The sequence below is a fragment of the Geotrypetes seraphini genome, chromosome 10, assembly GCF_902459505.1.
Source record: "Geotrypetes seraphini chromosome 10, aGeoSer1.1, whole genome shotgun sequence".
NCBI classification, from domain to species: Eukaryota; Metazoa; Chordata; class Amphibia; order Gymnophiona; family Dermophiidae; genus Geotrypetes; species Geotrypetes seraphini.
The window spans coordinates 77,594,737-77,608,515 of NC_047093.1; the positions used below are offsets into that span (position 1 = coordinate 77,594,737).

Sequence of the window (13,779 nt, forward strand, 5' to 3'; positions counted from 1 at the left end):
GAGCTTAGCCATTCATCTGGCTCCATCCACTTCTTCTTCTCCCTAGCTTTGCAGTGGGCGCTCGCAATCTGCGACCTTTCCCTGGCATCCAGATTTATGTTTATGGTCTCTGAGCAGTTTGACTCTCCAAAAAGGTACCTTGTAGAATGCTAAGGCTATGTCCTGCTTGTATCCCTTGATGTAGAAATGTCAGCAGCTTTTGGGACAGCCCAAGGTGGATTCCTTGGTGACATAAGTGAAACGGCGCACCTCTGTTCCCAGTGCAGGAAGTGTTGTGTTGACAGCTATATAGGACTGCCGTGTGGATGAGGTCCTCAGGAAACTTTTTGAAACGGCCAATTTGGGCATCAAAGCTGCAGTGGTGACATCTTTTGTCGCACACGCCTGTCTCTCTCATGCTAGATACTGATATGAGGGAGCCTCATCCTCAACTGTGCATGGCTGGGTCACATTATATAGCGTATGCCTTATATGACCTTTTAAAAGTGCTGGCAAAAGTGTCAGTGTACTCCATTTTGGCTCGCCGAATGCTCTGGGTCAGGCAGTGGGCTGCTGTTTCCACTTATAAGGCAACTTTAGCGTGGCTGTCTTTTAAGGGGCAGTTATTGTCTGGCAAAGGCCTGGAGGTCCTCCTGGATTTGGTAATGGACCGTCACCCATAGACCCTGCCTTATAGTAGACCCAGATCCTCCAGGTGTTCTGGGCATTCTAATTTTCGTAGCTTTAGATGCTCCAGACAGTATGCACATTCCATGTTGCAGAGATTTTCTCAGAGCTCCCGCGGTCGGCATGCGAGCTACAGGGGTTCCCAAACTTCCAGCACACCCTGACAGAAAGACGCAATGATGTCAAGACGCCAAATGCCCCTCTGTGGATAGGGAGCCAGCTCTCAGAGTTTCTGCCTACCTTGATGCACATTTGAGCAGACCAGTGGGTCTGGGACATTATTCAGTCAGATACAAGGCAGAATATGCCCAACCTCTGTCAGATTGGTTCATGGATTTTCCCTCTGGACGACTGGACAAGGTGCTCAGGCTACTATTCAGTGCTTGCTGGATATTCAAGCTATAGAGCCGGGGTCATGTGACCTCTTGGGCTCAGGCAGATATTTGTATACATTATCGTGCTGAAAAACGGCTCAAAGATTGGAGGCCTCTTCTGGATTTTCAGCATGTGAATGTGTCTCTAAACATGCCTCACTTCTGAATGGAGACTGTATGGTTGGTCATTGCAACAGTGGCTCCAGCGGAATTTCTGGCCTCCCTGGATCTTACAGAGGCATGCTTACACATTTCCATATTTCCGGCCCACCGCAAGCTTCTGTGGTTTAATGTTCTGGAGCAGCATTGCCAGTAGTTGACCTTGCTCTTTGGACTAGTGACAGTGCCTTGGACCTTCATCAAGGTGGTGGTGGCAGTTTACCTGAGGAAGATGGGTCTGTAAGGTCACCCTTATCTAGATGACTGGTTGATCAGAGCTCCCTCGTAGCCCGAGGGACATCTCACAGTGGAGCAGGTGCTTCAGGTGCTGGAGGACTTGGGCTAGATTGTCATCCTCAGAAAGAGTCTTCTGCAGCCAGCACAGTCATTGGCATACTTGAGAGTCCTCTTTGTTATGGCTGCAGGCCGTGTCTACCTGCCCAAGACTCACAGAATCTGTGTGCTCTGATTTTGGCGCTTTATAGAGTGGCCGGCTTCTTTGGCATGGGATTATCTTCAAGTTCTAGGCTCCCTGGTTGCCCCATTAGATGTGGTTTCTTAGGCGAGAGCGCACATGCGTCCTTTTCAGCATTGACTTTCTCTCTCACTGGGCGCCACACAAAGATGCCTTGCAGATTTATCTGCTATGGCCTCTCGAGGTTCGAGCAAGCATGGACTGGTGGATTTGCCCACAATCCCTTTGCAGGGGCGTACCACTCTTCCTTGTCTCCTGAATCGTGGTGATGGCAGATGCAAGCCTTCGGGGCTGAGGACATCATTGCAATCATTGGACATTCTCGCAGAGAAAGTGGTCCATTTGCCCAGTGGAGTTCAAGGCCATTTGTTTGGCTCAGAAGACTCAGAGGTTACAGAAGACTCCAGAGGACCGAGCTGTCAAGGTCTTTTCCAAAGAAGTGGAGGCAGTAGCCTATGTCAGTCACCAGAGAGGGACCAAGAGCACTCCTCTGGCTCAGGAATTCTGCCTACTTTTTCTTGGGTGGAGCATCTTCCCTGGTGCTGACAGCAGCGCATATGACAAGAGTGGACAAAGTGCAAGCAGAATTATTCAGCGGACGGTCTCTGGATCTGGGCTACTGTTGCCACAGGAATTTCAGATGATTGTGGAGCGCTGGGGGAGTTACCACATTGATCTCATGGGCACTTCATGATACAGGAAGGTGCTTAACTTCTTCCATCAAAGATCCGAGCCCAGAAGCGGAGGATTCGACGTGCTAGTGCAGTTCTGGCAGCAGGCGTTTCTCCTGTCTGTTTTTTCTCCTAGGCCATTGGTTGGCCGTATCCTTCAGAGGATCTTAGTTCATCCTGGCCGCATTATGCTGGTGGCTTCAGCTTGATCACGCAGGTGTGTGGGTCGCAGCCTTTGGGCTGAGCACTTCTTTGACCTTTTCACGCAGGGTCTGGTTACCATGCCAGTTCCAGGGCTTTTTGCTCTCCCGGTATGGCTCTTGAGCACGCGACCTTTGGGCATATGAGATGTTTTGCCCTTATTGTTGAGGCTCTTCTAAAATCTAAGAAGTTGTTCATGGGGTTGGCGCACACTATGGCGTGGAAGGCCTTCCAGTGTTGATGCGGCCAAGACCAGGTGGATCCGTGTTCAGCTCTGATCTCGCTGATGCTCGCCTTTCTTCCTGCTGGAAAGATGCTGGCCTAACAGTGGATTTTCTGCAGATCCCGGTAGCCGGGTTCTCTTACTTGGATCTTAGGACAGTTGATCCTCTATGGAGGCTCCTCCTGATGTTGCTCAATTCTTGCAGGGGGTTCGTCGTGTCAGACGACTGGTTGTCCATTCTCCCTGCCTCGGACCTTAGCCTGATGCTGTCTCACTGTATATAGGCTCCCTTTTAGCCTTCTTTCAGAAGCTTCCTGGTTGGATTTGATGGTCTAAGCCAGGGATGTCCAACCTTTTGGCTTCCCTGGGCTGCATTGGCTGAAAAAAGTGTTTCTGAGGCCGCACAAACACTGCAACAAGGCAGAAGAGGGGAGCCAGCAAGACGGTAAACACCTGGGTGCAGCAGAGGAAAACACTGCATCGCCCTTAACCGGGGCCACACAAAATACTTCACAGGGCCGCATGCGGCCCTCAGGCCACAGGTTGGACACCCCTGGCCTAGGCCGTTATTTTGGCTTTTCATGTTGAGTGGGCAGTGTGTTTGCCTGTCTTTCTGCCGACAGGTTCCTCGACTCCGGACCACCTGTTGTAGCCTCTGGACATGCGCAGGGGTCTCTTGTGTGGATGGGAGGTCACTCATAAATTTTGCTTCTCTGGTCATCTGTTTGTCGATTAATCGGGGTGCTCCTGCTTCTAGGGTCAAGATATCTAGATGGATCTATATGGTCATTTCGTCAGCCTACATTCTTTCTAGAAAACAATCCCCTGTTTCCGACAAGGTGCTTTCTACCAGGAGTGTGGCTTCTTCATGGTCTGAAGCTGGATCTGTTCCTCCTGAGGAGATTTGCGGGGCAGCAACATGGTCTTTACTCTCCACATTTCCAAGTTTTGGAGAGTGGATGTTGCTGCAAGGCAGGACTTGTCCTTTGGGCCCTCGGTCTTAAGGGTCAATGCAGCAAGCCCACTCTGGTTGTTTGGGGGGGATTGCTTTTGTACGTCCCTGTTTCTAGAACAGTGTTCTTCAACCACCGGTCCATGGACCGGTCCACAGAAATTTCCTGCCGGTCCACAGGGCCAGCACGTGCATCAGGCCCAAAACAGTGTTCTTCAACCACCAGTCCAAGGTGCGATCGATGCGGTGTTATCTTCGAGCCAGCTCCCTCTTCCTAACTGATTTAGTGCACAAAGCCACGGGCAGTGGCTCCTACGGGCATCCTGCGCCTGAACCGGAAGCCTTCTCTCTGACGTTGCAACGTCAGAGGGAAGGCTTCCAGATGAGGCAAGGGATGTGCAAGGTACAATTAGTACTATTATGAGGGCGGGGGTCTGCGGTGGACATTGGGTAGAGATGGGCGGGGTCTGGCCCACGACTAGCCCCATGTTCTTCAACCGCCGGTCCACGGAATAATTCTTTTATTTCTGCCGGTCCATAGGTGTAAAAAGGTTGAAAAACACTGGTCTAGAATGTCTCACCTATTGCACTGGAAAGAGATTATGTGCTTACCCTGGTAAGCTCTTTTCCAGTAGATAAGTGTGTCATTGTAGACTCTCCGCCCTAACTTATCTGCGCCTGTTTACAGTTTGTCTGTGTATGCTTCTCCAAGCTGATCCTTGAAGTCCTCTCAGCCATTGAGGGCTGGGAAGAATTTATTTATATGTTCCTTTTCTTCGGAAGTTGTGCTGCACTCCTTTGGAGCCTGTGTTGGCAGTTAATGGTACTGTTGTCTTACTTTCAGCAGAACACTTTGTTTAGCCTGTTATTACAGGTGCCTCTGCTTCACATTGATGGGTGCCTATCAGTGCTTGGGTATTGACTGTAGAGGGCGCTAAACCAATCAGTGAAGTACTACAGAGGCAGTGAAAAATCCAGAGTGGATTTTTTTCTGCAGAGCATGCGAGTATGGGGAAATAACCTTGTTTAGAATGTCTCACCCATCTACTGGAAAAGAGCTTAACAGGGTAAGCACAGTACATAATCTCTTTTTCTTCCAGTATCAGCAGCAGATGGTATCACCATGTATAAAAGTAAGAGTAATGTAGCCTTTCCTCCCAATATGAGGAAAAAACACTTAAGGTCAAGAGTGTAAAGTGACAGTCAATTTACTTTACTCTCTTGAGCCTTGGCAATGGATTTTCCCCATTTTGAAAGAGGGGACTACATTGCTTTTACTTACATACTTATACTGAAAGAACAGATACTATCAAAGTTGTACTACTAACACTGACAACCCCTGATGTAGGCATTCCACCAAAACATGGGCCATGTCAGTTCTTCATTGGCTGTCAACCCATTCATGGAGGCCCATTGTGCTTTTGTTGCTCAACTTTGTTTTCTATGTTTTGGAGTCCCTCTCTTCTGTTGCAAATTATTGTAGATAACAGTTTCTTTACTAGCTTCTTTTAAAAAGCAAACAACATTCAGATCTTTGCAAAGTTATCCCCAATTTCTGTCTAGTGCAGTGATTCCCAAACCTGTCCTGGAGGACTATCAGCCACTTCGATAATGAAGATATCCATAATGAATAGTCAAGAGAGAGACTTGCTTGCAGCGGAAAAGCCATATGCAAAACTATCTCATAAACAATCATTGTGGATATCCTGAAAATCTGATTGGCTGGGATCTCCCAGAACAGATCTGTTTTTTTGGTTTTTTTTTTTTGGGGGGGGCGAGTTGGAAGCCCTTACTTAAGGTCGAGTTCTATGTCGATTTATGACTGTGAAAAAAAAAAGAGATTTATATACAGCAGTTCACTTAACATTTTAAAATGGACACTAATGGATTTAGAATTTGCAATACAGAATTAAGCATTTTCTTCTGTAAACATGCAATTATTATTTTTGTTTTTTGTAGCTGAAACCCTGAGTTGTTTTAGAAGCATTACATTTATCCAGCAAGAGAATAGAAACTTTTTTAAATAGCTAAGAAATATCTAAGAAGAAAAAATTAAAAAAATTTAAATTGAATCAGGTTGGGCAGACTGGATGGACCATTCGGGTCTTTATCTGCCGTCATCTACTATGTTACTATGTAAATGTGGAACTTATGGTTAAAGGTGCTCCTATCATTCTGAGAATGACTTTTTGAGAATTATAAAGAGGAAAGAACTGTAAAGCTAAAGTGTTCCTGAAAAAGTAAATGGCTCTTTTGACTATCAATAGAGCTCATAGTGTCATTGGTATATGTTAAATCCATTGCATAGAGTGGATAAAAGTACTTTTTTACATTTAGCTACATTTAGCTGTCCTGTGGATTTTGTGACCTGCAGTTTTATCCATAAAACAACTTATATGATTCTTATTCTGAGAATTTTACCCCCAGGGATCTAGATTTTTGAGATGTTCTTGAGAAGAACAGTAACAAACTTTTCTTTTCTTATTTGTATTTACATATGCTTTTTTTTTTTTATCTCTTAGAGAAATCTGACAGAATATTTTGTAGCTGTTGATGTCAACAACATGTTACATCTGTATGCCAGCATGCTGTATGAGCGCCGCATCCTGATCTTTTGTAGTAAACTAAGCACTGTAAGTAATTTGTATATGCCTTATATGCATAAATAATTATAATCTCACAAACTTAACTTGTCTCTTTTGTTTCTTTTTTTTAATCACGTAAAGCAAAAATCATACAGTTTCAAGGGAGATTTAATTATTGAATTCCAGGTCCAAATGGTGTTATGTCCATGGATGAGTTGAGTGTCCAGGCATTAGCGTACCCTGTGTATTATGCAGATACTCATTCGTAGATAAAAGTTCAAGCTGTCCTCAGTTTTTAACTCAGACCTTACCCTTTGCTGTTAAGTTGTTTATTGAATGTTCACATTAATAAGATAATAAGTCAACAACAATATGTTAATCCAAGCCATTATGAATATTACTCAAAGCCAAAAAAAGAGAAAGGTAAGTTCCAGCCTGTCCCCCCACCGCACCCACACACACATCCAAGGTATAGCAAAGTATAAAATCCAATAGAGATAAAAGACCAGATTCTATAAATGATAAGAACATAAGAATAACCTTACTGGGTCAGACCTACGGTCCATCCAGCCCAGTATCCCATCTTCACAGAAGCCAATCCAAGTCACAAGTACCTGGCAAAACCCCAAATAGTAGCAACATTCCATGCTTCCAATCCAGGGCAAGCAGTGGCTTCCCTCATGACTGGCTCAACAGCAGACTATTGACTTTTTCTCTAGCAACTTGTCCAAACCTTTTTTTAAAACCAGCTACATTAACCACATCCTCTAGCAACACATTCCAGAGCTTAACTATTCTTTCAGTGAAAAAATATTTCCTCCTATTGGCTTTAAAAATATTACGGCGCTGTGGGACCAGGTACAGAATGATACCCGAAATGAGGAAGAGGAAGGAAGCAACCTGGCCGACTCCTCCGGTGACGGGGACCTCCAAAACTTTGGTGCAGACGCCGCTGGATAGAGGGTTTAGCCGCCAGTTGAGGGAGCCACTCCCGACTCTGGGAGGAATGCCGAGTTCGGCAAACCTCAGTGATGATTGGGTTTCCCTTAGCCTGATTCAGGGGCGAAGTCCTGTCCAACCTGGAAGAAACCCTGCAGAGAGTGTGGCCAACCAGCTTACCCAGGAGCCATCTATTACCGGGGCTCAGTATATATCTCCAGGGAAGAAGCAGGATAGTTCAACTCCTGTTGAAATGGGAGAAATGGAGAAGGGAGGAATGAATTTAACAGATTTTTTGGAGAATTCCCTGGAATTAGTCACGGAAAGGATTATTCTCTTGGTGACATTTGCCTTGGAGCATGACACAGATTTAGGTCCTCTTCTATTAAACTGCGCAAGCAGTTTTTAGTGCGGTGAGCCGCGCTGAATGGCCCATGCTGCTTCTGACACTCATAGAGTTCCTATAAGCGTTGGGAGCAACGCGGGCCATTCAGTGCAGCTCTCTGCGCTACAAACTGCTAGCACAGTTTAATAGACGAGGGGGTTAGTTTTTAGACTTTACTTCAGACACATGAATGATAAGTTCTTTGGTTTGACAATTCGGATCTTTCTACAGATTGCTCAAGTGACACAGAAGAGGAGAAAATAATTCCTGCTTTACAAACCTAGGGCTTTGGCACTGGGCACATTCTTTATATTGAAATTTCCGGCAAAATGCTGTGTTTCACTACAAGGGAATAAAAACTTTTTATTTTTCAAACCAAAGCAATTGTTGGAATTTATCTTGGCCAAGGAAGGGCTGGGGGGGGTGGTGAGTGGTCTGATAGCTCTTTCCACATTTTAAAGTCCAGCCTGTTGAGGGTTTTCTATCATTGTCTCCTGGGCTGTTCTTATAATTGATATGTATTCCTTTACATTATTATTCCAATACTTGGATCTTAATTTCTAGTTTTGTGGACTAAATGTGTTATTATTTCTTCTTATATTACTGCTCTAAGTGGTGTTAGGTTTATTCATTTCTGTACTCAAGTATTGATGTGCTTGTTTAAATATTTGAAAAATTGAATGAATAAATAAATAATAATAAAAAAAATATATATTACTTTGTAACTTCATTGAGTGTTTCCTAGTCTTTATAAATCTTGATGCAGTAAAAATCCACTTGTACCCATTCTACACCACGCAGGATTTTGTAGACATCAATCATATCTCCTCTCAGCCATCTCTTTTATAGGCTGAAGAGCTCTAACCTATTTAGTCTTTCCTAATACGAGAGGAGTTCCATTCTCTTTATCATCTTGGTCACTCTTCTTTTAACTTTTCTAGTGTCGCTATATCTTTTTTGAGATAAGGAGACCAGAACTGAATGTAATACTCAAAGTGAGGTCGCACCATTGAGCGATACAAAAGAATTATAATATTTTTAGTCTTCTTTACCATCCCTTTTCTAATAATTCCTAGCATCTTGTTGGCTTTCTTGGCCACCACCACACATTGGGTGGAAGGTTTCGGCATATTGTCCACGATGACACCCAGATCTTTTTCCTGAGCGCTAACCCCCAAGGTGGACCCTAGCATCCGGTAACTATGATTTGGATTATTCTTCCTAATGTGCATCACTTTGCATTTGTCTACATTCAATTGCATGTGCAATTTGGATGCCCAGTCTTCCAATTTCCTAAAGTCTTCCTGCAGTTTTTCACTCTACATGCAGTTTAATGTCATCTGCAAATTTAATCACTTTTCATTGTTCCAGATCATTTATAAATAAGTTAAATAGCACCGGTCCCAGTACAGATCCCTGCAGCACACCACTATTTACACTCTTCCATTGAGAAAAATGGCCATTTAACCCTACCCTATGTTTTCTGTCCAATAACCAATTCTTAATCCACAATTCAACATTGACTCCTATCCCATGATTCTCTAATTTTCTCAGGAGCCTCTCATGAGGAACTTTATCAAAAGCTTTCTGGAAATCTAGATAAACTACATCAAGCAGCTCACATTTATCCACATGTTTATTCATACCTTCAAAGAAGTCAAGCAACTTGGTGAGGCAAGACCTCCATCGGCTCAACCCATGCTGACTCAGTCTCATTAAATCATTCTTGTCTACATGTTCCACAATTTTATTTTTTATAATTGCTTCCACTATTTTGCCCAGCACTGAGGTCAGGCTTACCGGTCTGTAATTCCCTGGATATCCCCTGGAACCCTTTATAAAAATCATTGTAACATTGGCCACCCTCCAATCTTCAGGTGTTACGGATGATTTTAATTGCAGGTTACAGATCACTAACAACATATCAGCCTGTCTGCATAAGTAGAGGTATGGTCAGGTCATCCTGGTTGTCCATGTCATCAACCGACAAAACATTTCTGGACAATTCGGGGAAACTAGACCACATCCTGGGAAGGGGGGAACCCCTGTTGCCAGCGAGGATGCCAGAGGAGGTGCTGAAGGTGCCTTTTTCTTGGCAAAATAAGTCAGATGGAGCATGTTAATAAATTCTGAGGAAAACCCATCGTCCAAGGCAGCACATGACATCCACAGTTCATGTTAACTCCATTTGCACAACTACATCTCAGTGCTTCAATGGACCCTGTCCACCCAGTGAGCTCAAGCCACTGGGGTTCTTTCCTAAGCAATACAGTTGACCTCAGAACTTTTTCATTCCCTTCAGTGGTAGATGCATCCAGCCAATATTATCAGGGGCCTTCTCTTCCAATCCTGACTGCACCAGAAGCTACTTACAATGGATGCTTCCGTGTTCAGCTGGGGAGCCTACCTCAACAGCCTACCTCAACAACTCCAGACGTCTGAACTCCTCACAAGAAAACTCTAAACATCAATCTCCTAGAGATCCGATCAGTCTGCAACACCCTTTGTATTTTCCAAGATTGCCTCCAGAATCACACAGATAATCAAGTTGCCATGTTCTACTTGAACAAACAAGGAGGCAAGAAACAATTCAAATCTGGACTTGGGTGTAGTGGGATGTTGCCAAAGGCCTCTTAAAGGGTCACCCAGTTGTAAGAAGATATTTGGAATGGCACAAAAGAGATAATATGTATGAAAAATAAGATGGGTAGAGACAAGTTAAGATTAAGACATTTGTGGTTTTAATGGCCTATATTGTAGGCTCCTAAATTGTTTAGAGAATCATGTCTAGCAGTGCCTAAGTCTTTCTCTTCCCCTAAACATTCCTACTTTGTAGTTAGGTGCCACTAGGCGCCATGCGGTAGGCGCCTATCTTTTGTAGAATTGTGCCTAAGAAGATAGAAACCTATCGCCCAATCAAATTTTTTTTCAATTATGAGCTTTTTAAAGCTCATAATTGAAACCAATTTACTAATTATTGCTGGTTTGTACGAAACCACGTTGGAGGTTTCTACTGCAGGCCACTAAGGTAAATGTTCTGATGCTCATAGAATTCCTATGAAAGTCAGAGTATTTACTTTGCCAGTCTGCGGTAGAAACCTCTAACCCAGCTATGTAAAATGAGCTTAAGTTAGGCGCCTCTTATAGAATTTCTCCCTTAGCATCTCCCTTTTCAGTGAGTACTTTTAATGACTAAACCAACATATATAGTTTTAGAAAATATACAACTATGCATGCTATAGCAATATCTATCCTAACACTGTCCTTGGGAATGTTTCTGAAGAATGCAGGTAAAAGTACTGTATGTGCCTTATTCCACTTTAACCCATACATACGATTGGGCAATCTTTAAACTTCCTTTTTACTTGTGTAAATAGTTTTCAAAAATTGTTCTCACCATGTCAAAATATGTGATTCTTTTTGTCTGGAGATCATGTATTTAAAATATCATCTCATACCCCTATTCAAAGTTTTCCTGGAAGTGTATTAAGGTGCTTATTTTAGAAACCCAGCATTAATCAGCATTAGGCATGTGCATTACATAAATGTCAAAAACCTGATTTTGGAAAGTCGGTACATAACATTTCTAAAACTGAAAAATATGCATCTGGTAAGAGGATTTGGTATGAGTATGATTTAGGCAGGACTAGGGCAGATTGAAAAATTGAACGTGTATTTTCCATTTCAGAAAAGAAATGCATGTCAACTCAATCGCAGCAAATTTATGATGATTTGATTACGGATATACAAAAGTTGGGAAAGAAAGGGGAGGTGTTGTTGCTGGTTGATTTCAACCTGCTGGATGCGGACTGGAAAGTTCCGTCTGCAGAACTGGAAAGAAATAGGGAGATCGTGGATGCCTTTCAAGGGGCTCTGCTCAGACAAATGGTGATGGATCCCACGAGGTAAAAAGCGATACTGGATCTGGTATTCACAAATGGTAAAAGTGTCTCTAATGTTCGAGTGGGGGCCCACCTGGGAAGTAGTGATCATCACACAGTTTGGTTCGATATAACAGCAAAAGAAGAGGATAGCCACAGAACACTCAATGTCCTAGATTTCAAACGTACAGACTTTAGTAGCTTGGGAGAGTACCTGAAGAAAGAGCTGATTGGATGGGAAGACATAAGGGAAGTGGAAAGCAGTGACCAAATTGAAAGGTGCAATAAATAGAGCTACCGACCTTTATGTGAAGAAAATAAATAAAAACAAGAGCAAAAGGAAACCAATATGGTTCTCCAAACTAGTGGTGGGAAAAAATAAAAGCAAAATAATTGGCGTTCATGCAATATAAAAAAAAAAAAAAAACCATCAAGAAGAGGAGTACAATAATAATTAAAAAAAAAAAGAAGAGGAGTACAGAAAGGAATATCAGATAAAACTGAAAGAAGTCGAGAGAGAGATATGTCTGGCGAAAACAGAAACAGAAGAGCAAATGGCTGTAAATATAAGAAAGGGAGACAAACATATTTTTCAGGTATATTAGTGAAAGGAGGAAGACAAAAAATGGAAGAAGGTATGAACCTCTATGTGGAGAGTGATGAGGAAAAAGCAAATGTGCTAAAAAAAAACAAACAAAAAAAAACCAACCCTCTAATTTTTGCTCCACCTGTAGAGGAGGAAAAACGAAGAAAAAAATATTCTGAACCAAATATTGTGCCCTGTACACTGTCCCCCCTCTGGTGGTCTAGTAGTAGGCTGGGACAGGTTACAGGGCACGTCTAGTGGTGGGCATGTCAAATGGTAGGCACGTCTAGTAGCAGCCAGCCAGCCCACCCAGCTAGCCAGCACCCAGTCAACCCGGCCAGCCAGCCAGCCCCAAGCCAGTCACAAGGCAACCAGCCAACCCACCCCAAGCCAGCCAGTCCCAAGGCAGCCAGACAACTAGCCAAGCCAGCCAGCCCCCAGTCAACCCGGCCAGCCAGCCAGCCCCAAGCCAACCACAAGGCAACCAGCCAACCCACTCCAAGCCAGCCAGCCAGCCCCAAGGCAGCCAGCCAACTAGCCAACCCTCCCCAAGCCAGCCAGCCTCCAGTCAACACGGCCACCCAGCCAGTCCCAAGCCAGCTAGCCAGCCCAAAGGCACAGGCAGGCAGGCAGGCACACCCCCCCCCCCCCCCGGTACCTTTTTTTGGCATCCCTGCGGTCTAGCGCATTTTTCATGCTCCTGCCTTGGTTCCCCTGCTCTCTTCCAGCAGCGTCAGCGGCACAGCGGTGCATAAGGCAGGCGTGATCTTTTTGCGTGCCTGCTTTGTCCCTTCCTGCACTTCGAATGGCTGCCTGTCAGTTCTGATCCTGTGAGAATTTCACTATCCTTGTGGGCATGCAAAAAGCGTGCGCCTGCCTCATGCACCGCTGTGCCACTGACGCTGCCGGAAGAGAGCAGGGGAACCGAGGCAGGAGCGCAGAAAGCACGCTGGACCGCCAGGATGCCAAAAAAGAGGTACGGAGTTTTTTTTTTTAACATTCGCTCCTTAAGATGCACTCTTACTTCCACCCCCTTTTTTTGGGGGGGGGTGGAAAAAGTGCGACTTATAGAGCAAAAAATACGGTACTTCTGTTCGGTGTTCATGGAAGAAAAACATGGAGAAGGAACGCAGTTGGTCAGCAAAGTTACACCTAAGAATGGAGTGGATACCGCACCATTCACAGAAGAAAGTGTTTAAGAACTACTTGAAAAATTGAAGATAGACAAAGATATGGGACTGGATGGAAACGTTGCTGAAGGAAAAGATAGTGAAAGTCTTAGAATCTGATGGATTACAAGATCCGAGACAACATGGGCTTACTAAAGAAAAATCATGCCAAACAAATCTGATTGAATTCTTTGACTGGGTGACCAGAGAATTGGATTAAGGACATGCGCTAGATGTAATTTACTTAGATTTCAGCAAAGCCTTTGACACGATTCCACATAGGAGGCTCTTAAATAAACTCCATGGGCTGAAGTTAGGGCCTAAAGTGGTGAACTGGATTAGAAACTGGTTGACATACAGATGCCAGAGGATAGCGGTAAATGGAATTCACAGAGGAGGGACAGGTGAGTAATGGAGTGCCTCAAGGATCGGTGCTGGGATCGATTCTGTTCAATATGTTTGTGAGTGACATTGCTGAAGGGTTAGAAGGTAAGGTTAGTCTTTTTGCGGATG

General features: G+C 44.1%; 1 protein-coding gene across 4 annotated transcripts in view; it reads left to right on the top strand.

The window, feature by feature from the left end:
* Nucleotides 1-13,779, top strand: part of DENND1A (DENN domain containing 1A) — a 994,598-nt gene that overhangs the window by 407,425 nt on the left and 573,394 nt on the right. For all 4 annotated transcript variants that reach the window (XM_033960659.1, XM_033960660.1, XM_033960661.1 and 1 more), the window contains one exon: nt 6,244-6,354. In XM_033960659.1, the coding sequence (XP_033816550.1) occupies nt 6,244-6,354 (111 nt within the window). The remainder of the gene's footprint in view (nt 1-6,243; nt 6,355-13,779) is intronic.